At 36.5% G+C, this 26,820-nt stretch overlaps 2 protein-coding genes across 16 annotated transcripts; one reads left to right on the forward strand and one right to left on the reverse strand.

Annotated features, from left to right (window-relative positions):
* The first annotated feature begins 2,037 nt into the window (after positions 1 to 2,037).
* LOC306851020 (B-cell receptor CD22-like) lies at positions 2,038 to 19,381 on the forward strand. 15 transcript variants are annotated; one of them, XM_079387056.1, is made up of 19 exons: positions 2,038 to 2,196; positions 3,827 to 3,857; positions 8,035 to 8,082; positions 8,185 to 8,592; positions 9,680 to 9,730; positions 9,812 to 10,003; positions 10,106 to 10,366; positions 10,487 to 10,753; positions 11,038 to 11,301; positions 11,403 to 11,684; positions 11,856 to 12,125; positions 12,346 to 12,606; positions 13,456 to 13,543; positions 13,700 to 13,808; positions 13,952 to 14,082; positions 14,155 to 14,212; positions 14,292 to 14,404; positions 14,529 to 14,580; positions 17,585 to 19,381. In XM_079387056.1, exons 3-19 carry the CDS (start codon positions 8,046 to 8,048, stop codon positions 17,816 to 17,818), a joined length of 3,078 nt encoding a protein of 1,025 aa, XP_079243182.1. In that variant the 5' UTR covers positions 2,038 to 2,196; positions 3,827 to 3,857; positions 8,035 to 8,045; the 3' UTR covers positions 17,819 to 19,381. The 15 variants fall into 15 exon arrangements, with proteins under 15 accessions (XP_079243182.1, XP_079243172.1, XP_079243168.1 ...); XM_079387046.1 differs by having other exon boundaries at positions 8,038 to 8,082; positions 8,185 to 8,254; positions 8,381 to 8,592; positions 9,680 to 10,003; XM_079387043.1 differs by having other exon boundaries at positions 2,039 to 2,196; positions 8,038 to 8,082.
* On the reverse strand, positions 19,058 to 24,971 carry LOC306851258 (uncharacterized protein; the record flags this gene model as incomplete). Its single annotated transcript, XM_079387420.1, has 8 exons — positions 19,058 to 19,123; positions 19,241 to 19,259; positions 19,397 to 19,465; positions 19,999 to 20,110; positions 20,932 to 21,168; positions 21,392 to 21,552; positions 21,638 to 22,022; positions 24,935 to 24,971. 8 exons carry the CDS (start codon positions 24,969 to 24,971, stop codon positions 19,058 to 19,060), a joined length of 1,086 nt encoding a protein of 361 aa, XP_079243546.1.
* Between the last annotated feature and the right edge of the window lie 1,849 nt (positions 24,972 to 26,820).

Consider the following 26,820-nt stretch of genomic DNA (forward strand, 5'->3'; position numbering starts at 1 on the left):
ATCACACTGAAAGGTCGTTCCAAACCGAAGTGCTCAAAACTGGCCACTTCAAAGGGCCCTTCTGAATAAAGGATTTTGAAGGGTACAACTGATGGACACTTCAGGGTCCCATGATGCTTTGCGCAGATTCTTTGCATGATGACGGCGCCTCCGTGAGGGCACGGGATGATGACGCAGAAGGGCACTTCAAGAAACAGTTGTTTGGTCCTCTACACCCTTCAACCCTTCGAAGCTCTCACTACGGAGGGTAAACCCTTTGAAGGGATTAGGGCATAGGGATGAGCCCTTCCGAATGGAACGCAGGGCCTATTTAACTGACAGCATTCCTCTTATTGAGAGATTGCAAGATTGTGGGCCGCTCTAAGGTGACTGAAATCCTGCACCTGCAGGTTGTCTAAATTACCCTGTTGAAAAAACCAGCATGCTGGTTAGGTATGTTTTGAAGCACTTGCTGGTTTGAGCTGGTTTAACCCTTTCAGCCACTGCAAGAGAAGTTGGTCATTCCAAATCTGTGATTTCTTGAATTTTGCAGCTTTACAATGACACTAATTCATTCAAGTCCCCTAAAAAGGCTGGCCGTCCACATAAGACAAATACACTATAAGACAGGATAATACGAAAACTCTCAATGGGGAATTGGTTCAACACCGCAGCTGGAATTGCTCGCCAGTTCAGCACTGAACAGGTAAGGATCTGGCTTGGCACGTTTAAGAAAAGTCGGACTGAAAACACACTCTGCTGCGATGAAGTCTCTCATTAGCAGAAAGAATCAAAAGGCTAGACTATCCTTTGAGGAGCATGTTGTGTGGAAAGAGGAGAACTGGTCCAAAGTTCACTTTAGTGATGAGAGCAAGATACATTTATTTGTGTCTGATGGGAAGCATTTTGCTCACCGTCAAACTGAGGAAAAACTGAACCTTGAGTGCGTAAAGAAGTCAGTGAAATGCAGAACCTCCTTCAGCAACACGAGGTAACTTCCCTGCAAGCATCTCCCAAACAGCTTGCAATTTTCATGCAAGACAATGCTCACCGTCACACTGCAAAATGGATAAAGCTGTTCTTTGAATCTAAAAACATTGAAATAATAAAATGGCTGGCCCAGAGTCCTGATCTAAGGTTCATTAAATATCTCTGGAAAATCCTTGGCGACAATGTTATGGCTAGGAAACCTACTGCCCCAAACTGGAAGAGAGTGGAAGAAGAGTGGACCAAGATCACACAGCACAATGTGAGAAACTAGGGATGTTCTGCTTTCACAGATGTGCTGAAGTCATTCAAAGTGAGGGTCTCTACACTTCCTACTAATTTCTGACAGCTGTAACCCTCCAAAATTAGAGATGTAATCTTCTTTTGTGTTAGGCTATACAGTGTTTACTGTTCTCTATTTTGATCGGTGTTTTCCACAAAATAATGTTTGTTGTTGTTGTTGAAATTCTCTGGTTATTTTGTAAAACATGTTAGTAGAACAGTGAGATATGGAGATATCTCACATGGATCTTTCTATAATATATTTCAAATCATCATATTTCAGCAGAGAATTATTCAGCTTCCATATCATCTACTAATTTTATGATCCCGAGTCCCAGTTAATGCAACTTTAAGGGTAATGACTTTATGGTCAGTTAGAACAGCAGGCAATATAGATGTCTTTAAAACAGAAGATTCTAAACCTGAAGAAAACAACCAAATAAGTGTCTGTTGTTCCATGTCTTAGCAGTGGGATTTTTAACCCTTCAAATATCAATCAAGTCAAGACTATAACTTAAGCGTATTAGAACACTGTTCATTCTGAGTGGCATCTATCCAAGACACCATTCAGAACCAACTATCAGATTTTCTCCAAAGTATTGTTTGTGTTCTTTGAGGAAGCCATTGTTTTTGCACTCTCTCCCAACACAAGCAAATAAATGATAACAGGCCTCACTGGACAGGACACTGGCTTGCCTAATCTGTGAGCTACATCCTCCACCTCACTCAAGTTCAGACACCACTCCTTAGCAGGTTTCCGTCATTTTGACCTTAAAATTTTTAGTTTTTGTTTCTGGAACTCTGTATAGTTGTAGACACCACCTTTGATTGTAGTTCTCATCTTCAACTATTCTGCTTTGCAAATGAGCTTTAGACTTGCCTGTTCTGCAACTTCGGCTGTTAATTCTCCTTTGCACATCTGTAAGTCCACAATATCTACATGAAAAGGTGGGATGATTTCATCTCTTCACTGATGTTTGAATATGTTTTGATCATTTTTTTCAATGTCTCTCTTGTTGTGTGCTATGATGATGATCTCTTGAAGCTTTTTAATGAGACCTTTGGATTTCTTTGATACTGCACTATTAGTGTGTGACCATCAGTGTTGGGGAGTAACTAGTTACATGTAACGGAATTACATAATTTAATTACAAAATAAAAGTAATTGTAATTAGTTACAGTTACTAAGAAAAAATGTTAAATGTTACTTATGAATATGTTAATGATTATAAAGGGGGTTACATCTGATTTTTTTCACATACACTCCCACATACAGATTTAATTGATTTCTGCAGTGACTGCTCTAAAATATGAAACACCAATGTTTCAGAAGTTTATACTGTAACATGCTTATCCGATAACTCTGATATTTCCTATATGGGTTTATGTATATGCTTTATTTTTTGTAAGATTAACAGTTTTTTTTTTCTAAGGCAATATTAGATTCCAGTGTTTCCTGTCCTAGCTATGCAAATAAATCTGTATTTAAACTCAGAATGATTTAAAGTAAGTCTGATTTTGTGGTGGCTGTGCTTCGAAGCACAGTGCACACACACAGCAGTGAACACACACCCGGAGCAATAGGCAGCCATATTGCTGCTGCACCTGGGGAGCAGTTGGTGGTTCGGTTCTTGCTCAAGGGTCTCTCCTCAGTCATGGTATTGAAGGTGGAAGAGAGCGCTGGTTATTCACTATTTAGGTTTTTGGGGGATTAAAAAAAGGGCTATTTTGTCATTTTTAAAATTGTTATCATTGTAGGGTGGTTGTGTTCACACACTGCCAAGACACATTTATATGCAAATGAAGATATTTGGCATCCAATGTCTCCTTTACAATTAAAATATTATGATCTTAATTCAAGTGATGAAGGATTTCGAAAGTCTGACAGTAATCAGTGTTGAGTACTGTAAGGTTAACCCTGTCTGCTTTACATGTTTGAAAGTGATTAACAGTTGAAAACATTAGGAATTTAGAACATAAATCAAAAAAGTAATCAAAAAGTGATCAGTTACATTACTTTAATAAAGTAATTGAAAAGTTACACTACTTATTACATTTTAAGTAGGGTAACTAGTAATCTGTAACCTATTACATTTCCAAAGTAACCTTCCCAACACTGGTGACCATATATAAAGCCAAAACAGTGATTTTTAAACTGTATTTTAAAAATACAGTGTTCTTTCCATTTCCTTAAAAGTAGAAATCATCTTAGAAATAATATTTAGGCTTACGTTCAATGTGATTTGGTCATTCAGTAAATTGTTAGATTACAGTATATCCTCTTATTCATGGGCATAAACATCCTGAAAGATTACTTTTTCCCGTTGCAGCATTAGGCTGCTGATAACAGCAGTTAGACACCTCCATTAGAGTGAGTTTTGACAGAACTAACCACTGCTACAGGAAGTGAGCTTCACGCTTAGGTGACAGAATTAACATATCTCTTTATCTCTACCAGGAATGTGTGCTTTTTGCCTATTTCTTTTATGTCTGTAAGTTTAACTATGCAAATATGATGAGTTAGAAATACACTTGAAGTGAAGTTCTCCTTTTGTTTCTCGGTTTGAACATTTTTAAGACGCCCATTGAACAACGGATTTGATTTGAAGGTAAGAGATTTTTAACTTTCTTTGGTAGCTGTCAGATTAATAACATAATCAGTTAAAATGTAAAGCTCATCATGTGCTTCTTCAAACAAAACATTTTTGGCATGGGAATGTGTCATTATAGTGTGAACATGTTGTTTGAGAAATATTAACGGTGTCATCAGCAAGTTCTAATATGTAAGACTGTAACTGTTTAAGGGGGAAAAAATGGTGTTTGTTATTACAGCTATAAAGCATTTAGCTTGATGGGGCAGTAGGCCTGATTTATGGAAACCCGTTTCCGCCACTGAATAAAATAAAAATAAAAAAAAAAGGTTATTGCGAATTTTTATCTCACAATTCTGTGGAAAAAAAGTCAGAATTGTGAGATAAAAAGTCGCAATAACCTTTTTTTTTTTTTTTTTTATAAAAATATATATAAAATAAATATAAACTCGCAAATGCGAGTAACAAAGTCAGAATTGCGAAGTATAAAGTCAGAATTGCGAGTTATAAAGTCAGAATTGCGAGTTTATATCTCAGAATTGCGAGTTATAAAGTCAGAATTGCGAGTTATAAAGTCAGAATTGCGAGTAACAAAGTCAGAATTGCGAGTTATAAAGTCAGAATTGCGAGATATAAAGTCAGAATTGCGAGTAATAAAGTCAGAATTGCGAGTTATAAAGTCAAAATTGCGAGATATAAAGTCAGAATTGCGAGTAACAAAGTCAGAATTGCGAGTTATAAAGTCAGAATTGCGAGTAACAAAGTCAGAATTGCAAGTTATAAAGTCAGAATTGCGAGATATAAAGTCAGAATTGCGAGTAACAAAGTCAGAATTGCGAGTTATAAAGTCAGAATTGCGAGTAACAAAGTCATAATTGCGAGTTATAAAGTCAGAATTGCGAGTAACAAAGTCAGAATTGCGATCGAGTTATAAAGTCAGAATTACGAGTAACAAAGTCAGAATTGCGAGTAACAAAGTCAGAATTGCGAGTTATAAAGTCAGAATTGCGAGTAACAAAGTCAGAATTGTGAGTTATAAAGTCAGAATTGCGAGTAACAAAGTCAGAATTGCGAGTAACAAAATCAGAATTGCGAGTTATAAAGTCAGAATTGCGAGTAACAAAGTCAGAATTGCGAGTTATAAAGTCAGAATTGCGAGTAACAAAGTCAGAATTGCGAGTTATAAAGTCAGAATTTCGAGTTATAAAGTCAGAATTGCGAGTAACAAAGTCAGAATTGCGAGTTATAAAGTCAGAATTGCGAGTTATAAAGTCAGAATTGCGAGATATAAACTCGCAACTCTGACTTTTTTTCTCTCGCAATTTTTACTTTTTTTCCCTTAGAATTGTGAGATATAAACTTGCAGTTGCGAGTTAAAGTCCAGATTTGAGGGGGAAAAAAGACTGATATGTTCTCAGAATTGCGAGTTTATATCACACAATTCTGAGGAAAAAAAAAGTAAAAATTGCGAGAGAAAAAAAGTCAGAGTTGTGAGTTTATATCTTGCAGTTCTGACTTTATTTCTCAGAATTGCGACTTTATGTCTCGCAATTGCAAGTTTATAGGTCCGTGTACGTTTTGATAGTTTGTTTTTCAATTTGAAATTGATATTTTGGCTCGATTTTCGTTTTTTTGTTTCACGGGTAGAAAACGGATAAACTACTTCAAAATTCGTTTTCCTCTTGTGGGCGGTCGTGACACGCCCCTTTCCGCCGATTGGCCAACCAAATCTGAGCCCGTGACGTCATCCTCAGTTCGTTCAGCAAAATAATAGTCCTCTGCTGCTGTACGGGGCAGGTCCTATATCGGCTTTCTTCTTTGTAACCTAACGCGTTTCACATAAATATTCATTTCAGAAATGTTAATCAGCACCCAGCCTGTTTTATTTAGCTGTGCGCCTAGTTAAATCTGTGCTACCCATAAACAGCGCAGAATGGATGAGAAGCACAGATAAAAAAAAAATATATAATAATAAATAGGTTTAGGTTTATATATATATATATATACGTCACATATAAGTGGATACATATTATAGTAATATTTATATAATATTTATACTAATGGATAAATAACTGCAGTATATAATATAGGTTTAGCTATAAACAAAGCGAAACTGAAGGTAAAGTTGTCCTACCTCTCTCATTCGCACAAATCATATAGGCGATATAGGCCTATTTGAAGCGTTATCAGTGTTGGGGAAAGTTACATTTAAAAGTAATGCATTACAATATTGCATTACTCCCTAAAAAGGTAACTAATTATGTTACTTAGCTACTTTTTATGGAAAGTAATGCGTTACGTTACTTTTGCGTTACTTTTAAAATATGAGCAGGGCTTGATTGTTTTTTATACAATAAATTACATTAATACAAATGTAAAAGCCCTGTATCTTGTGAAGGAAAAGTAAATTCACGTCTGTAAAGTAAAACTCAGGATAAGAAGGTTTAACACTCTTCGGCAATAAAAAAACAATGAAGCACAATTGTAAGTTTATCTAAAGTAATTTTTGCTTAATAGTATGGTTGAACTGGATCATCAAAGGTCAGCAGCAAAGACATTGGTTAATAAAATGGGATTAGATACATTTGTGTTGTTTAACATATCTAATTATTGCAGTTTGCGTCATATTCTGAGTTTGCATTTCACTGTTTTAATTCATTTTGATGAATATTAAATCTGTTTTTTGCGAGTGGGATGAATTAATGCATTCACATTTAGTCTAGAACTACAGTAACAGCATGTTCACACAGTGTACTGTCAGTCAATAAATGGGGAAAAAGTAACTGGCGTTACTTTTTTGAAAAAGTAACTAAGATATTTTCTTGTAAATTAAAAAGTAATGCGTTACTTTACTAGTTACTTGAAAAAAGTAATATTATTACGTAACTCGCGTTACTTGTAATGCGTTACCCCCAACACTGAGCGTTATATAGGCCTTTTGGGTTTTGTAGTTCACGCGCGTTCAAGTATCGACGGAAAAAATCATAATGAGCTAAAATATGCCACAGTGGACGGCTGCGCTGTTTGCAATGAATAGCCTATATTAACAAAACGACTATATCCGCGTTAAAACAAACCTTTCCCCCCATTAAAACGAACACTCAGTTTGTGGTCCATTATTACTTTAATGAAAACACACACACACACACCCACACACAAACACACCCTTCCTTGAAGAGGCTGGGGGTTATGTGTTGCTATAGCCTATATGTAGACCAGCGATTTTCAAACTGGAGCCCGGGTCCAAACCAGGTAAAAAAATAATAATAATAATAATAATAAAAATAAAACAATAAAACACTGTTGCTAGCCTATATATATTTACATGATCATGGTATCCATGACTAGGCTATATATCATTATAAGAACAGGCTTTTGAGTGTTAATCAACATACAAAAATATACATATTCAGTCAATGCGATGTTAGGCTATATAACAAAGAGAGATAAGCCATTGTTCGTGTTTTTAATTGCTTACCTTAAGTAACATTTGATGTGAACTCCAAATACATTGAAATATCAAAAAAAAAAAAAAAAAAAAAAACTCACTGGAGCGTATCACCTTCAAATTCAGTAGCAATTGATTTGATTATTTAATCTTCATTTACTAGTGAAAATTCCAGTTTGAGCAATGAGCTGTCCCTTTGCGCCACCAGGTGGAGATTTCACTACTGATTTTGAATGACTGCATGCATACTGCACACTTAATCAGATTTATTATCGTTATTTTTATTTTATTTTTAAGTCGTCTATCCGTTTTCTACCCATGAAACAAAAAAACGAAAATAGAGCCAAAATTTAGTTTTAGTTTTAAAAAACGACCGCTTTCTCGTTTCTACTTATTAAATTTCAAATTGAAAAACAAACTATCAACACATACACCTTTATATCACGCAATTCTGACTTTATTTCTCAGAATTATGACTTTTTAACTTCATGGAATTCTGAGAAAAAAAAAAGTAGAATTGATTGACTGATTTGTTCACTACTGTAATTGCAGGTTGAGTAAAATCTGGTAACATTAAATGATGAAAAAAAAAAAAAAAAAAAAAAAAAAGGAAGGAGAAACAGACTGACTCATTAACAGCTGTGACTACAAAAATACACATATTCACCCACACACAACGACAAGCACCACAAGTGCTGTCAGAGTTTGTTCTGAAGAAACTGGAGCTAACTGTCTTCATTTCATTAGCAGCAGACAGAATGATGGTTCCTGAAGGGATTCCTCTGCTTCTGTTTGGTGTGTATTGTCTGGATTATATACTGAATGCTGATTTCTGTAAATGATTATGCTAATTTATTGATACACATAAAAGTATCACCGATGTTGTTTTTCCTGCAGTTCTTCTTGCGGTCTCCAGCACTGGCTCAAATGAAGAGCTAATAAAAGTGTCTGAAAAAACAGAAACAATGTATGAAGGGTCATCTGTGACCATCCTCTGTTCTTACAAAAAACCAAAGGGTGTAACATATACAGTGCTGTGGTTTAAAGATCCAATTTATCTCAACGGCACTTTTAATGGGACTATTGTATACAGTAACACAGAAGAACGTCCCCAGTCTCCGGATTACTCCAGCAGAGTGGAATACATCACTGATGCAACATCACAAGAAACCCAAGAAGGGTATTGGATAAAATGTGATTTAAGAATCACCGATCTGCAAAAGACAGACAGTGGGAACTACAGCTTTAGATTTATTGATTCAGAAAAAAGGTTCATGAGTAAAGCTCTGTCTCTCAAAGTTGAAGGTGAGCAATAATTTTCTTATAAAAAAGTCTGTCAATTTATTCACCCTCAAGTCTATCTGTCGCTCATCTGTGGAACATGAAATAGATGTTTTACAGAAAGTTCATGCTGCTGTTTTTTTTTTTTTTAAGATTGTATTGGCTTTTAGCCTTTAAAATGATAGGACAGTACTCAGACAGGAAGTGAAGAGGGAGGTGGGGTGGGATCAGGAAATATCCACGAGCCACGACTCGACCTCGAGATGCCCAAAGCACAACGGAGCTGTATGTTGGCACACTGCCCACGAGGCCACTGGCAGTAACCATGCTGCTGTCTTTTTAATACAATGAAACTGAATGTGACCAGGGGCTCCAAAAATTACACTTAACAAATAATAAAATAGTTCCTATGACCCGACACTATATTTCACGTCTTTATGAAGATAACACTGGTTCATGTCTCCTAATAAATCACAATTCTCCAAATACGAATAAACATGCCTTTTAATCACACAAATAAAACTACAACAGAGTAGATCATCAATGAGAATATTCAGAAGAATATTGTGCAAAAGTCCTGGATTTTACTAAGATATATATATATTTTTAAATTGAACAACATGAGGGTGGGGGGTGATTCATTTTCATTTTTTGATTATAGTTTTGATAATTATGGAACCTTATTTCTGTTATGGAATAGTACAATTAAAAAGGTAATTGCTACTTCTGTATTTTTTTTCTTGATTTCTGAGTTTATATTTCACAAATCTGTATTTTTTTACTTACAGTTCTGAGCTGCAAGATATAAACTCGCAGTTCTGAGAAGAAATGTCTGAACTATGTGATATAAACTTGCAATAGTGGGGAAAAAGTCAAATTTTGTCACAGAATAACAGAAATTAAACAATTGTGATTTTTAATTCTGACTTTATCTCAGTTATAAGTTTATCAAAAATGGTACTTTTCTTTTCAGAACTGAGTTTATATCTCACAATTCTGACTTCTTTTCTCAAAACTTGACATTGCAAGATTTCAATATATTTCTTTGTTGGAGAAAATGTAAAGGTTCTGGATCATCTGTTCTCACTCCATATTCTTCTCCTGATTCCAGACAATCCTTGTAAGGTGCACATTGAACCATCAGAGCTGAAGAATCCACTCAGTGAGTCAGAAGAGTTCACTGTTCACTGTTCCACATTTGGTTCCTGTGATTATAATCCTAAGTGGCTCGTCCATACATCAGGACAAGAGCAAGAATGGACATCCTCCTTGTCAACTGATACGATTATAAACACTGAAGAGGGAAACGAAGGCAGAAAGCTCACCAAATTAATGCTCAAAGCGACATGGAAGGATGACAACAGGACTCTGTCTTGTCGCCCAGCAAACAGTGAGGATAGCTGGCAGATCAGAAATATCACACTGTTTGTGGAACGTGAGTGTGTACATCATGTGTTCATGAACACACACTGTATATTTACTGTACACTGAGCATTATTCACTCCAGCTGTCCACTTCATCTCTTTTTCTTATCTAGATGAACCCAAAGAGACAAAAGCAACAGTGAGCTCTGAGGATGTAAAGGAGGGAGATTCTGTCACTCTCTCCTGCACCAGCAGAGGTCGCCCTGATGTCAGCTTCACATGGTTCAATAAAACAATAAAAATAGAAAACTCTCAACAAATGTCAGACTTGAAACTAATTAAAGTGAAACCAGAAGACAGTGGAGAATATTACTGTGAAGCTAAAAACAAGCATGGAGCAGAGAAATCAAATATCATTATAATCAATGTGAAATGTAAGTTTTATATTTTATGTAAACAGATGAAAAAAACAACCATAAATCATCCGCTCAAGTCAATTTTAAAAGTTACTCTATTAATTATTTCTTGTAATCATGCATGTCCTGTACCTTCAGATGGTCCAAAAGAGGTCACAGTGGAACCTCAGGGCAGCATTATTGATCTCAAAGAGGGAGACGAACTGACACTTAAGTGTTCAGTGAAGGAAAGTAACCCACCAGCCAATCAGTTTACATGGTACAATAACAGCCAGGTGCTACAACAAACCAGTGAGACATTAACCATCAATAATGTGACAGCAGATGATAGAGGATCTTACCATTGCAAGGCCAATAATGGTATTGAAGCAGCAGAGTCAAATACAATTACAATATCTGTAAAGTGTAAGTATTGCTATTTTTATTTTACTAATAACATGTTTATGTTCTTGATGAAATATCTGTTAAATATAAAATCAGTCTCTAAACTAACATAATTGTTACTTTGAAGTTGTGATGAATCTCTTGTTTTAGTATTGCCCATTTTGGAATTTTCTGCAAAATGATGTAAATATTAATGATCAAAAAGCACGTTAGAGGCTATTACAATTACATATAATATTATTTTATTATATTATACTGGGTGTGACAGTACTCTTCTAAATTTACATATTTCTGGTTTCTCAAAGATTCACCAAGACACATCAAAATAGACGGCACACCTTCTGTAAAAGTGGGCACTCCACTGACTTTGACATGCTCGGCTGATGCTGACCCTCCGCCACACGCGTACGCATGGAAGCACACACCTGGACTGTCTTCTGTCCTGTTATCAATGGAAACTGCACAGTTAAACATTAAGAACATGACCGTTCAACATGCAGGGCAGTACACATGTGATGTTACCAACATTATTGGTACAAGATCAGACACCATTAAAGTTGATGTGCTTTGTAAGTCTGTTTTGCTCTAAAATACATATCTTAACTAATCAAAGTCAGTTATTTCACAAATTTCAAAATCATTTCATCACTTTTTCTTTTGAACTCTGCAGATCGTCCATCTAATCTCAGTTTGACCATGAAGAGGGAAGTGACAGAGTTTGAAGGGATCTGCATTATCTGCACGGTTCAAAGCTTTCCTAAGTCAGACCTCACAGTGACAGGACCTCAGGGGGATCTGAGATATATTCAGGACAATCGAGGGAACAGCACTGCATCTGAAAACATGTTGATTGTCTACTTGAATGTCACTGAGTCAGATGCAGGAATGTACTCATGCAAAGCAGAAAATAAAGAGGGAAAAGAGGAGATTAAACAAGTGCTAAATGTGTTGCGTAAGTAATTTATTTATTTAAAAATATGTTTGAAGGACTTTTGAGGCACAGCTTGAGGAAGCTTCAATTTTATTTGAAAGTGACCAAACTGATTAATAGGACTTTGAGCATTACTTTGTTTAAATAATTTGGATTTAAACGTTTAATTTGGATTTAAACATTTTTATATAGATGTACCCAAAAATGTGACTGTAAGTATTAAAGGAGAACAAACATTTGGGAGTGAACTGACCCTTTCATGTGAGGCTCGTGCCAATCCTGCTCCATCCTCATATGTGTGGAAGAAACGCACCAATGGAGAGATACATAATGTTGAACAGAAACATGAACAGAGACTACACTTTCATCCTCTGAAAATCTCTGACTCTGGTCAGTACGTCTGTCTCGCTCATAATGACATTGGAAAAACAGAATCTCCTTCTGTAGATATCAAGGTGAAATGTGAGTACTCTCTTCTTCTTGTTATTTGACACACTTCAGCTTTTAGAGGCACAAATGCTTCTTCAATTTTTGGGGAATTTGACTTTTCTGACAGATTTAAGATTGCCAAATATTAGTATAGTTTAGGATTATGTTAGATTAGTTTAGTTTATCACACAATCAGTGCTTTCCATCTACCTAATGTCATGTATATTCGTGTTTGTTTGCCTGCTTTCTATAGATGCTCCAAATATAAATATTGTCCATAACATGACATATTTAACTCAGCGTAACTGGGAGTTTCCAGTCTATCTGACCTGCAGTGCAGATGCGTATCCTCCCACCACTGACTACAAATGGTACAGAGAGGAGGACAACGTAACCGTCCTGTCACGTGACCAGAACTTCACTGTTCAGCCTCAGAAGCCAGGAATGTATTACTGTACAGCAGCCAATGTTATCGGAAAATCACAATCCGAAAAGATCATGTTATTTATCGGCAGTGAGTATTAAATAACACATAAAAATAATTCATTTATCAAATTATCTGCATTTAGTTACTCTAGAACTTCTTCCGCAAGACTGTTGACATGGCCCTCTTTCTACAACTTCCGCTTTGGTGTAGCCATGATGACCAAACAAAGTTGTTTACCTAATATTTTAATGATATCTTTTAGGGAGTGGGATAATTTTCCGCATATCATTCCGTGAAACCTTTATGAAACCATCAAAATACCATTATGTTTGAAGATATTTAGGAAACATGCTAAATTCACATACTTGTTTCTCTGAAAAACAATGCTACAGCCAGTTATTCTACTTTGAAATATGTGATTCCACCCTCCTGCCAATTAAACACACCGGGTTGCCAGTTGGTGGAAAACTCAGCATATTGTGGCCAAAGAAGCCAGCAAACGAACATGGTCAGAGATTCTACCCGACCTAATATGCCTTGTTATCCATCTAAACAAATCTGTACTGTATGACGAGAAACATGTTAAAACATTGATAAATCAACTCATCAAATTACAGTGTAGTGCTCGTTTCTGTTGCACGTCTTCAATCTGGCAACCGGTGTACGCATCATGTCTTAGGAGGAGGGGTAGAAGAAACTCCTTTTTGCAATATTTTGAATTTGGAGTGTAATATATTAACCATATTTCATACTGCCCCCTTTAAAAAAGGCTAAAATGCATATTGTAAATGCATGATTAAAGCCAGATTCTTCAGCATTTTGTAGTTCTTTAAGTGGTTACCGAAGCTAATTCATAAATTTGGGTTACATTAAGTCATGCAGGGTTGAATTTTAAAAACAATGTCATGATCTCTTCCCAAACCTCTTTTAATTTAGATAACTCTCTTATGGTGTTCTACAAGATCATCTTACCCATCATTCTCCTGCTGATTCTCATTGTTATAGCCATCTTTCTGATACGCAGGTGAATTCCTCTTTCTTTTTATAGATGTCATTTAAGTAAAAAATATTACTACATAAGCTTGTATCATTTATTAGTTTATCTGCATATCAGTAGTCTTATCAGACGTTGAGTTTGAGGTTGTCAGTTACTCCAGCTGTTGTGCTTGTTATTTTACAGGACTATCATCAAGGCAAGATCAGATCAGCAGAGTGGAGCAGATAATCCATTGTGCTTTTTTCCAGTATTCCTGTCACGCTCTTCTACACTGACAAACTTACTATTATTGGTTATTTTACTTCTGTTTGTTTCACAACTGGGCTGCTTACAGTATAATATTGAAATCACCTTAATATGCTTTTTTTTAACAATGAAATATATCTGTTTAATAAGAGATCAATTCTGGTTTGTTTGGAATATTTAAACACTTAGAGATCACGTAATAATACCCAAGAAGATCTGTCAGTGGAGGGCATTCCTGATCCAGGTTACGGAAGGATTAATCAATCACGTCCAGCACCCAATTCCCAAGATCCTACACGAGCACAGGACCTTAATCCAAGGTAATAGCAGCAGAACTGATGGAGACATCCCCTTTTTGTAATCAAATTAATTCTTTTTTTTTTTCACTTAAGGCCGAAATCTGATATCCATACAGTGTATTCTGCTATTAAACTGCCACAAATGAAACAGGTGAGAGAATGTTGATATTTTATTGAAATATCAGTATCACAATCAACTGACGTTTTTAGTTACTTTTTTTTTGTTACAGACAAGACAGTCCCCAAAAGAGCAAAAAACTGGATATATGGACAATGGTGCAACTACATCTACCCTAAACTATGTCACTCTTGATTTCAAGGGGCAAAATGAGCCAGAAAAAAGGTAACACGGATAAGGAATATGTTAATATAAATAACATATAATATAAAAAACATAATTTCAGTGCTCATTTAAATATATGACAGATGCACTAATTAAACTTTTAAATGTATGATTGTGATTTTAGAGTACCTGAAGGATCAGCAGTCTACGCTATGGTGGCAAAAAATAAGGCAACGGTAAGAATATATCAGAATATTAAAAGTTACAACATGTAGTTTGTGGCCCTCTAGCGGTTGAAAAAATAAAACTGCATGCACCTTGTGGAAGAATATTGTTTTGGTTTTGCTTCTGCTCTGCACAGATGAGTGTGGTTACGGCAACGATGCACACATGGAAATCTAAAAAGACAACATCTCAGTGGGAAACTCTTACGAGTGATTGGAAACATTATGTTTTTAAACTAATAACATTTACATTGGTGGCCAACACTATTTTCACCAGCGCAAAATGGGTTTAAAGTGTCATGAAACCACCCTGTTTCAGCACTGGTCTTTCACATCTTGGCTCTGAAAAAAAGGTGTGTTCGACTTGAAGCGGCGCTGCGCAGAATGATCGGTGTATGATATCAAAGTACGACAAGAGCGATAAGAGAGCAGATGGATCCTTATGCTTTCGAATGGCTCTTGCGGTACTTTGATGTCATACACTGATCATTCTGCGGAGCGCCGCTTCAAGTCGAACACACCTAACGACTCCAGAAATGTTAGTGTAAAACTGTGGAAAAGTGGGCGTGCAGAGGGTGGGAAGAGGGGAGAAAACCACCAATAAAGCACAGACCTACAACACACTAATTATACAGACAAATGAATATTAAAATATCTTTAAAACAGAAAGAATAAATGCAGTTACTCTTCTTTGAATTTTCAGTCTGTATCATTTGCTGTGCATGACAATTAGCCCTTTCACACATACAGACTTTTCCGGGAAAAATTACCGGTAAATTGCCGTAAAGAGATCGTGTGTGAACAGGACCTTAAAAATACCGTAAATTCGTTCTGGCAATTTACCCATATGAGAAGTTGTAACATTACCAGTAAATTGCCGGAATTCTGCTGTGTGTGAACGCAGAAGGGAAATTACCGGTATGAGCACGTACGAGTTCAGAACGCGCTGACGTAAGACGTCTACTCCGGGCCAATCATAACATTCTGACGCAGATGATGCATTCACTCCACACTTTCCCATGTATAATCTGCCCATGTCCGTCGCACAGACCTCTGTGTAGCCTATACACATGCGTTTTCTTTCTCAACTGTTCACATTTACTTAAGAAAAAACCTGGATACTTGCCAGGACGGCCATTTTTGCGTAATTTTGTGTGTATTTGGCCATTTAAGCTCAACAACAAACTACGAAAAATAACTCAATATGATACTCGCTATAGGGGGCTTTGGATGTGACTGTGAGCGCTCAGCCTCGAAACAGTCCTGGAGCGCACGAGTACCTATTGGCTTAAAAGGACGTGCAAATTATACATTTTTGTGACAATGCAACAATGACCCGATTAAGCAAGTGACAATTCTGTCAACTGTCCTGTAATGCGAGCGAAAGTCTTGGATCGGTGTGCAGCAGCTCGTTGCAGACGAGATGTGCTGATGTGAAGCCGCTTTGAGAGAGTGAAAGAGAGAAGACGTGGTCCAGTTGAATCACTCACGCTGTTTTCAAAGGACTAATTTAATCTGCTAGTTTGTGTGGATTTATTTACTCATATAACCTACTTGCTATTTTGAATAAATGTTTGCAGGCATGTCCCTCATTATAAACTTGAAAGCTGCGGGGATGAGTGAAACTGTGATATTTACATTTATTCATTTAGCTGATGCTTTTATCCAAAGCGACTTACAATTGCTATATATGTCAGAGGTCGCACGCCTCTGGAACAACTAGGGGTTAAGTGTCTTGCTCAGACACATTGGTGTCTCACAGTGGATTCGAACCCGGGTCTCTCACACCAAAGGCATGTGTCTTATCCACTGCGCCATCACCACCCACAATACACACAATATATGTGGGATTGTGATATACACACAATCCCCCATGAAATTCTGGACATGATTAATTATAACTCTATTACAGAGATTTTTGAAATAATTTTTTTTTTTCTCCAGGTCTGGAAATTGCCATTTCCAAGTGTAATGGCCTTTTCAGGTTTTTCATGTACGAACCCTAATAAACGCAACTGATGCACTCTGTTAATCACTGTTAATTGGCCCACCAATGTGATCAGCTGAATGCTCCACCTCTCCCTCATCTAATCACAAGCCGGATCCATCACCCTGCTTTGTTCCAGGACCTCTAAATTTACAATTTCATGTTCATGTTTGGAGCACAGGAGAATATTAAATATTTTCACCTAAACTTGAAACACACTTGCTCCGGTCCAGTGTTGTGCCCACACTGTAAAAAAAAAAAGAAAAAAAAAAGTTGAGCCACCTTAAAATTTTAAGGCAACCAGCTTCATCAGATTTTTGAGTTTTCTCACCTTATTTTTGTAGGAAATTCTCAACTTTTTGTTGTATAAACTTAAAACAACAAGTTGAGAAAACTCAAAAATCTGCTGAAGCTGGTTGCCTTAAAATTTTAAGGTGGCTCAACTTTTTTTTTTTTACAGTGCAATTCTGACCCCTGCCAGATTATTTCCCCCCTAGTATTGGTAGGTTTAGGGTTAGGTGTGGGGGAGGGGTTAGGATTAGGCAATCATATAGCGATTTCAACGACAGGTATTAATTTGGCAGGGGGGTCGAGGATGGGCACAACACTGGATATGAACTATGATCCGTGCTGTAAGTGTTATTAAACTCATCGTGGCGTTCGCGCAGCAATGGCTCTCTCATGCATGCTCCACGTGTTGTTACATATTAAATATTGTTAAGGTCATGTTTACAGAGATGAGCTGACAATGCTGAAGCTCTCTTATGAGATTTGAATTCTCCGCTGTAAGACGACGTCATGCATAATACAGGGACAAATTGGATCTTAAAAGGATGCTCCACCCCAAAATGAAAATTTTGTCAATATTCACTTACCCCCATGTCGTTCCAAACCCGTAAACGTACCATATGTCTACAGAACAAACACATTCAAAATAAGGTGTTCACAATAAGGCTAAATCTGAAATTGTATGGAGCACTTTTTATTCAACTGCATTGAGAACATTGTATTATTTCTTCCTCTTCCTAGAATTCCCAATCGGAAAATCCAGATTATGAGAATGTTTCTTCTGCATGTGTGCCAAAACTTCAGTTCACAAATATGGACTGGGATTCTGATACCAGTGAAGAAGATGAAGTGAATTACTCCGCTGTGTCTTGTGCTGCCAAGCCTGCTGTTAAAGATCCCAAACATAACCTGAAGAGCTCAAGCAGTTCAAGCTCTGATGAGGACAGAACTGAATATTCAGCCATTAAAACATAAACACAAGGAGTTCCTTGGTTATATCCTTGATCTGTATCATAGTTATAATATTGGTCTATAAAGTTATTTGAAAGTGAAGATATTATATAAATTATGATTTTATAAGTATGCCTTCTACTCCTTCACTTTTTATTGTTGCTATTGCATGAATATAATATTCATAAATATAATTAATAATGTTTCAAAATGCTATTTCATTATGTATCAATGTACCGCATACATGTGTGATCAATCCTTGAGTGGAAATTTGCCAAAAATTGTGTGAAGAATTTAGTTTCACTACATTGTGTGAAAGGCAACAATATAGCTTTGTAATTTCATTAAACATTTGTATTTGCCGCTGCTGAATTGCCAAGCTGAGAACATTTGACTGATTGCATAAAACTGTGAATTAAAAAAAAAGAAGGTCTCCTGGGCTCAGTGATTTCAAGAAGGAATTACGCCACAACTTTGATATAATATGAGACGCAAATAATTGTTCACAAATAAAATATTTTAATATGAAACTTTAATTGGACACAATAATATAATTGAATCATATTTAATAGTCATATACAAAAGTAGTAGAGAAATTTGTAACAATCAGCAATATTTACATATGTGACCCTGGACCACAAAAACAGGCATAAGAAATTGAGATTTATACATCATCTGAAAGTTGAATAAATAAGCTTTAGGACAACATTTGGCCAGCATACAACTGTTTGAAAATCTGGAATCTGAGGGTGCAAAAAAATAAAAAATAATCAAAATACTGAGAAAATTGCCTTTAAAGTTGTCCAAGTGAAGTCCATAGCAATGCATATTACTAATCAAAAACTAACTTTTGATATATATATTTACAGTAGGAAATTGACAAAATATCTTCATGGAACATGCTCTTTATTTAATATCCTAATGATTTTTGGCATAAAAGAAAATTGATCATTTTGACCCATACAGTGTATTTTTGGCTATAATTGCTATAGCTATGCAACTTAAGACTGGTTTTGTAGCCCAGGGATATTCAGAGTGATACTTCAGTGCAGTTATTTCCTCAACCAACCTGCCCAAGGATTTGATATTCCAAAGATAAATGCATATATTATAAAAGTATGTAAAGTGTTGTATTGGAAGGCATAATATCTTTATGCTACACAATATGCATGGCAAATATTTTATTATTAATGAAGTCTGACATTGTTGATCTTTTTAAAAATGCTATAGTGAAACCCATTTTGGTTTTGACATGTAGCTTTTTCATAAGACATTTCCATAGATGTTGTCTTCATCCATGTTGGCGTAATCAGCTTCATAATCATAATCCTTATGGAATATATCAAGACAGTACAAAGCCACACATCAGTAATTTTAGTAAAATTTGTCAAAGAATCTGTTTCCAGAGTGTAACACTGTAATATCAGAAATAAATGATATACTCACTGAGTGGGATTTTGGATCACTGAGGTGCATGGGGGAAAACATATGTTCTTGTTGTTATTTCATTTAAATACCAAATATATTTTGTTACTTTTGAAAAATGTAAAAGACTGAACATCCACTTATTAAAAACTTATACATGGTTCAAAGTTGCTGTACCTCTTTGGTGATGGCATTCGAGGTTTGGAGAAATCCCTTTTTCCTGACTCTGTACTTACATCTTTTGACCTGAGAACAGATGTTATGTTAAAAGAAGATCATGCTGTAAGTTTTAATAACCTTTTGTTTCATTTCTACTTTATTTCCTGTGATTTGACCTCAAGTTTAATGTGTTTAATTGCTGACAGCTCCAACATATTTTAAATAACTTTTAAATGAAGTTACAGATAATTAAAGATCATATAATCTAGCATCAAAGACAGCAAATGCATGAAAATTATATTGCAGTTAGATAAGCATTGCTTTCTTTATATCATCCAATGAACATCTACACAGCCAAATATGGTAAGTGGTATGACAACTTGTATTATACACCATCTACTTTGTTTTCAGAATATCTAATTAGCCTTTGTTGAAGTGTGAAGCTATAAATGGATAAGTTCACGGAAATAGACAGAAAGAGAGAAGTCGTTTATATATATATATATCATCGTCTCATTTCATTTACAACAAATTTATCAAAATCAGCTGTATTTTAGTTAATGTACAATGAAGTTCAATTTGGGACCACCTGGCTTAAAGAAACATAAACAAACAGTTACCTTTGTCGCTTCTTGTATATGATGACTACAGCAAGGATACAAGCCAGAAGGAACACAAGTGAGGGTGTTAGGATGTAAAGACCAATAGTCTTGAGTCCAGTGAGCACTGGGTCTGCCTCATGATGGAAAGGTGTAAAAGAATAATCATAATTTTTAGCACACAACTGATATTAAAACTGATATGATAACTTATCTAAAAGGCAAGGCACTGGTGTAAGTATGATTTACAGGACAAAAACAAAGCACATGCTTCTTTCAACCTGGTCTCATGACATAAACGTACCTGGGCGCACTTTTTAGCGAGACTGTTTTTACATACCTTACTGCACGTTTCGCCGCATTTTCAAAGAGAAATGTCATCTGAGTGGTGCTAAAACACAGGTTCAATACGTAAACCCAGGCATGTTTTTATTACGTTGATATAGGTACGTTTTGCTGTGTTTTTATTATGTTGCTTCAGGTATTGCGGCGGTTCAGAATATATGAAACTGGATATACGTGATGCTAACGTTCAAAAGCATCAGTTTTCAAATCTCCCATAATATTAATATTGTTTTGAAGTCATAATTCTTCAAGTAATTGTGCAACAATTATGCTTTATAAATTGAAACTCTGTAAATTTGTGTGAAAAGGAATAAAAGGCGTCAGAGTTTTATTGCCTCTAGTGTTCATTTCTTTTGGAAACTGCAGTGATATGTACTTATTGGTACGTATTTCGCGTCTCTCTAAAAAGTGCGCCCAGGTACGTTTATGCCATGAGACCAGGCTGGCTTTTTTTCTGGATTGAATTCACAAGATTTGGAGCGCAAGAGAGTCATTATAAAACCATATAAATTATGATATATGGGTGGGACAAAATGCTAATAAATTACTCACTTTGCACATTTAAGACAACAAATGCCGTAATGTCTCTTCCAGAAAATTTTGCAGTACATATCAGTTTCTTCCCATGGTCTTCTTTTGCACCCAGAAAGATTATGTTGGAATAGGTGATCTGATCTAAAGCAGAAAGTGTTTTGTTCCACTCTGTGACCTGCATGTTCTCATAGTTCCATGTGATGTTTGGATTCTCGTTCTGGCAGGAATTGTAGATGGTACAAGTGAAGTTCTTTGTGACGCCTTCTGTGACGTCTGCCAGTTCAGGCTCAATCGATATGTTATGATGAACACCTGAAATTGAACAGAAATATTGTAATAGGTCCAACTGCAACATTTGAACTTAACTTACAGCTAATATCACACGAAGCAGTTCATGTTTGTCTTTACTCACATTTGGCATTTTTAGCTTTTGCAGTTGTCACTGTTATGCCACCATAATGTGTTATTGAACACTCAATAGTTGAATGTTCTGTCTTTACGACACCTGTGCATGTCAGAGTGATTTTCCACAGACCATCTTTAATATCCTCATCGTCTATTTGATCAGATCCTTCTATACCGTTCAGTGTGATGTTTGGTTTGCTGTATGGACACGTGTGGAAAGTTGAACATTCTACTGTGATGGCATCACCTGTCCTTTCACCGCCAAAGATTTTGATGCTGGGCTGCTCTGGACTTGCTTCAAATAGCAGAAATGTTACAATTAGGCAGCACACTCTCATAACTGGATCATTAGTTAAAGAAAGAAAAAAGTATTTACAAACCTTTGACAAGGATTGTAGAGGTGACATCATAAAATTTGTAGGTGCGCCATCCAACATTTTCAGGGTCAATCCATGCGTATATTTTCTCTCCATGGTGGGACTGTTCCAGATTTTTAATCAACAGACTGCAATCTTTACTAGAGTCACCATATAAATCAGTTTTCCATCTGAACTTCTCAATGACATCATATGGATTCCATGGATCGTAAACTAAAGGATAACCTTTGGAGACCCACTGATACCACACAACTCTACGTTGATCTTTGGGTGGGTATGATGTGTAGCTGAAAGAACATGGTATGACCAAACAGGAACCTTTGAGGCCGTGAATGTCTTTTGGCATTCTCACTTCCCATCCAAAAGCATCATAGAACAGAACAACTGCGGAACAACAGCTGGAGTCATTACGTGTTTATTTAGACTGGAAATTTTAGCCTTTCATTTGTCCCATATTGTTTTCTGTTTGTATTGCACACTATAATACACTAAACTTTGTACATGTCATAAGTGTCAGTAGCAGATTCAGCTTATGTGACTACGGTAAACATTTAGTGTAAAGATGTTTGGTTGTTTTATATGATTGTTAAATCTTGTCATTACTGGTTTGGTGTATAGTATGATAAATGCATTAAATTAGTCATAAAATATAATAGGCATGTGTCAATTATCATTTTATACTGTGATTAGAAATAACATTCTTTCCATATTGTCCGAGAAAAAAAAGCAACATCTATTTAAATAGAGTGTAGATTTAAAAGACATTGAATGATGTGACAGAGTTTATTTTTAGTCACAGTACTTGTCAATTATACAGCATTTGTTTGTATGTCTAGTCTTCATTGGCAGGTGATCTGGATGTTGTAGTTTTTACAGAACCTCATCTGCCAACTTGAGTCAACATAAAATTCCTACCCTTTACCACACAGACACATAATTTACACTGTAAAGGCTAATGCTTCTGCACAATGACTTATGGGTTTCACTTTTTTTTTTTTTCTTCAAATTGTTGATTAAACAGAATATTAGTTTCTGTTTTATAGCTTCATATTATTTTATCTCGGAATAAAACATATGACGGATCTTGTGAGTGTAAGGCAGATGGTAGGCTTTTTTTTGACTGCTGTGAATAAAGTTGTCCCTGTGTGTGTGAAATTGTAGCCTATTATTTCGATATGATTTTGGTATTTCATAATTGAGTAGCCTAATGTACGATGGCCGAGAGAGCTCAACTCGCTGCAAATAGATAAAACACCTGCAAATAAAGAAAACAAGTTCCTCAATTTTACAATGCACACGCTGCAAATGCTCACAAGACAACCTAAAAAAGAAACCCACTGCAAATAGAAAAAACGCCTGCAAATTAAGAAAAGAACTTTGGTCAGTTTGACAACACACGCGCTGCAAATGCTCACAACACAACCAAACAAAGAAACGCACTGCAAATAAAATTTATTTGGTTGTGTTGTGAGCATTTTGCTTTGAGCTTTGAGCGATTGGTCCTGGCACACCTCAAGAACTGCCTCCCACCCACACTGGACCCACACCAATTTTCCTATAGAAGCAATAGAAGCACTGAGGATGCAGTATGCACAGTACTGCACTCGGTACTCACACACCTGGAAAATAACAACACATATGCACGGATGTTGTTTGTTGATTTCAGCTCAGCATTCAACACCGTCATTCCCTCCAAGCTGATCACTAAACATGGTGACTTGGGTGTTAACACCTCCCTCTGCAGCTGGATTATGGATTTTCTGACCAACAGACCTCAGCATGTTAGGACAGGCCACACCTGCTCCACCACCATCACACTCAACACAGGCGTACCACAGGGCTGTGTGCTGAGCCCATTTCTCTACTCCCTCTACACCCATGACTGCAGGCCTTTGCATGGATCCTACTCCATCATCAAGTTTGCTGACGACACCACAGTGATTGGCCTCATCAGAGACAGCGATGAGACTGCCTACAGGGAGGAGGTACAGCACCTGGCTGCATGGTGTGCTGACAATAGCCTGCTCCTCAACACCAGCAAGACAAAGGAGCTTATTGTGGACTTCAGGAAGAAGAAAAGTGGAACGCATGACCCCATCCACATTAACGGGATGGTTGTTGAACGTGTCTCCAGCTTCAAGTTCCTGGGAACCCACATCTCGGAGGACCTGACCTGGACCACCAACACATCCAGCCTAGTCAAGAAGGCTCACCAACGCCTCTTCTTCCTTAGGACACTGAAGAAGAACCACCTGTCTCCAGCCAACCTGGTTAACGTCTACCAGTGTGCGATTGAAAGCATCCTGACCAACTGTATCACAGTCTGGTATGGGAACTGCTTAGCGGCTGACCGCAAGGCACTGCAGAGGGTGGTGAAAACCGCCCAACACATCACAGGGACACCATTTCCTGCCATTGAGGACGTCCAGAGAAAACGCTGTTTACGTCGAGCTCGCGGCATTCTTAAGGACTCCTCTCACCCTGACCATAGACTGTTTAACTTACTGCCCTCTGGGAGGCACTTCAGGAGCCTCCGAGCAAGGACAAGCAGACTCAGGAACAGCTTTTTCCCTACAGCTGTTTCCCTACTAAACTCTGCCCAATGATACCCCCCTCACACACCCCTACAAACTCTTCACCCCTCCCCATCATTAAATCGATTTTAAAAAAACAATCTACACGCTGAGTACTATGTACTGGAAAATTTGTATTTCTATGCACTTTCAATGTTCATTGCACTAGTATTTATATATCTTAATGTATAGCTTATTTATATCCATTTGTAATTATATTCATAGTTTTTGCTCATAGTGTACATACATTTACTGCACAATCCATCTGTATAGTATGTTCATATCACCCATCTGTATATCATACTGATAGTATTTAAAAATTTGTAAATTATGTCCATAGTACTGCCTTATCTGTATATTCTGTACATATGTAACATATTGTAGGCACTGTATATCCTGTACCTCTGCTTATTGCACTTCTGGTTAGATGCTAACTGCATTCCGTTGCCCTGTACCTTACTTGTGCAATGACAATAAAGTTGAATCTAATCTAATCTAATCTAATTTGCACCACCTGTTGTCAAACTGATGAAGATATTTTCTTGATTTGCTGGTGCTTTTTCTATTTGCATGTGTTTTCTGAAGTTGCAGCACGTTGAGCTCTCTCGGCCACCATACTAATGTGAAAATTTCTATTAAACTACATTAATAAATGTATACAAACATTTATTGTGACAGAACATGCCCAAAAACATGCCTAAAAGAGGACAACAGACAATGTACCTTGGAAAAGTAAATGAAGCATAAGTGGCGCTTTCATGTTCCTGGGTCAATACATAAACAAAAAACAAAATTAAATGTCAATAATGTGCGCACTTCAAATTTAACAGATTATCACTTTTATTGTAGTTTTCACAATATTGTCTTTAATAATAACAATTTAATAATAATTTTTTTCTCCCTTCGGTCTTCTTCTAAAGCACTTTTATGTAACAATTTTCTATCATTCCTACCTTCTCAGTAGTCCTCTGTAGAGGAATGGATAAGAACCTTCTACGAAGAAGAGCAAAATATGAGAAGTGAGAGAAAGAGGAAGCATACTTTTCAGAAAAGTGTTCTCCACACCCATCAGGATGAAAAATATTTGCTTGATCTTGTCAGAGCTCATCACATCTTCTGTTGTGACACCGCAGTCAAAATAGTATTTCCTGACATGAATGCCACAATTTGCGACTCTAACAAGAGATGGTTAAGAAGTGGCACTTTTAAAAACAATGTACAAATCCCAAACTGAACTTAACGCGTAACACAGCTAGTTCTAAATCTGAACTTGTTAGGATTATGCATTTTCTTTTCACAATTATTGTTTTACAAAGATTAATACTTCTCACAACATTTGGTTTATTCACTTCTCTTAATTCAGTAGAAATATACTGCTTCATAATCATAATGACAAACAAATTAGCATTAATATATACAACAGCACAATTTACTGTTTGCTAGAACTGCATATTCTACAGATTTGCTGGTTTCTGGGGTAAAATGTACTTACAGTTTGAATTATTTACTGTAGTTGACCTTTGACCTCTGGTGATTCATAAATGCATTAACTGGATATTTAAGTGAATGAGAAGATGTGCAAATTAAGTTTTATATTGATTGCATTTTATGTTAACATCTATGATTCTGTACAGGTTTGTACATCATCATAGACAATTAAAAATGTATTGGAAATTTTGAGAAGTAAACTGCATTTTGATGATCCATTGGAAGTGTTATGTTATGTTTCTTCTCTGGCAAATTCATTCAAAATGCTAAAGCCTGTGCAAGCATGCAGTGCTGGTTGCTGTAGAGTCTCTCACTGCAACAGAAAGTTAGCAGCTATTAAAAGATACTGACACCTAACACATAGCCTTTAGTCTATTAATGCCTGGAACAAATGCTCAAAAAAATGATGAGTGATGTTAAACACGTGATGCTAATATAGATTATTATATAAATAATAAAATGGATGTCATTTTTATTTCTTTTAATGTGCTCTATGCTGCAAGCGTAGATAAATGGCAGAGTAGAGCAGAGATAACAACATTAATAAAATCAATAAAGTCAATACACGCTACAGACTGAAAAACAGTCACACTGAGATAATTCACGTGGCCATAATCAGCCTCATAATATATATGTAATATTTCAAGAGAAAATAGAGACACAGAGGTCAGCCAATAACATATTAGCATTTGAAACCGCATAATCTGAATAGGCCATTGTTTTCCAGTAATGGTGAAATAAAGTAATGGTAGAAATAAATAATAAACTCATTGATTAGGATATTGATTTGCTGAGGTGCATGGTGAAAAAAAAAAAACATGCACCCCCCCCGGTTCTACTCCTCTCACTTGTTCCGAGTGGAATTTGTACAGGCGTTTCTGGCATGAAAGTTGGGCGTGCTAACAAGGCTGCTACAGACTGAAGCCTCGAGCGTCAGTCACTAGTGCGCCTCTTGAGATCAGGGGGGTGAGGGTTAACCGCACAGCTGGCCTCTGTTACACTAGAATGTGTGATGCTGTTTTTTTGTGAAGATTTTTTTCCCCTGTTCAGCGTGCAAAGACAACTCTAAAATATCTGTTAGATAATTTCCCCCACACATTGCGTTTCTGTCAAAATCATGG

The sequence above is a fragment of the Barbus barbus genome (assembly GCF_936440315.1).
Source record: "Barbus barbus genome assembly, chromosome: 31".
NCBI classification, from domain to species: Eukaryota; Metazoa; Chordata; class Actinopteri; order Cypriniformes; family Cyprinidae; genus Barbus; species Barbus barbus.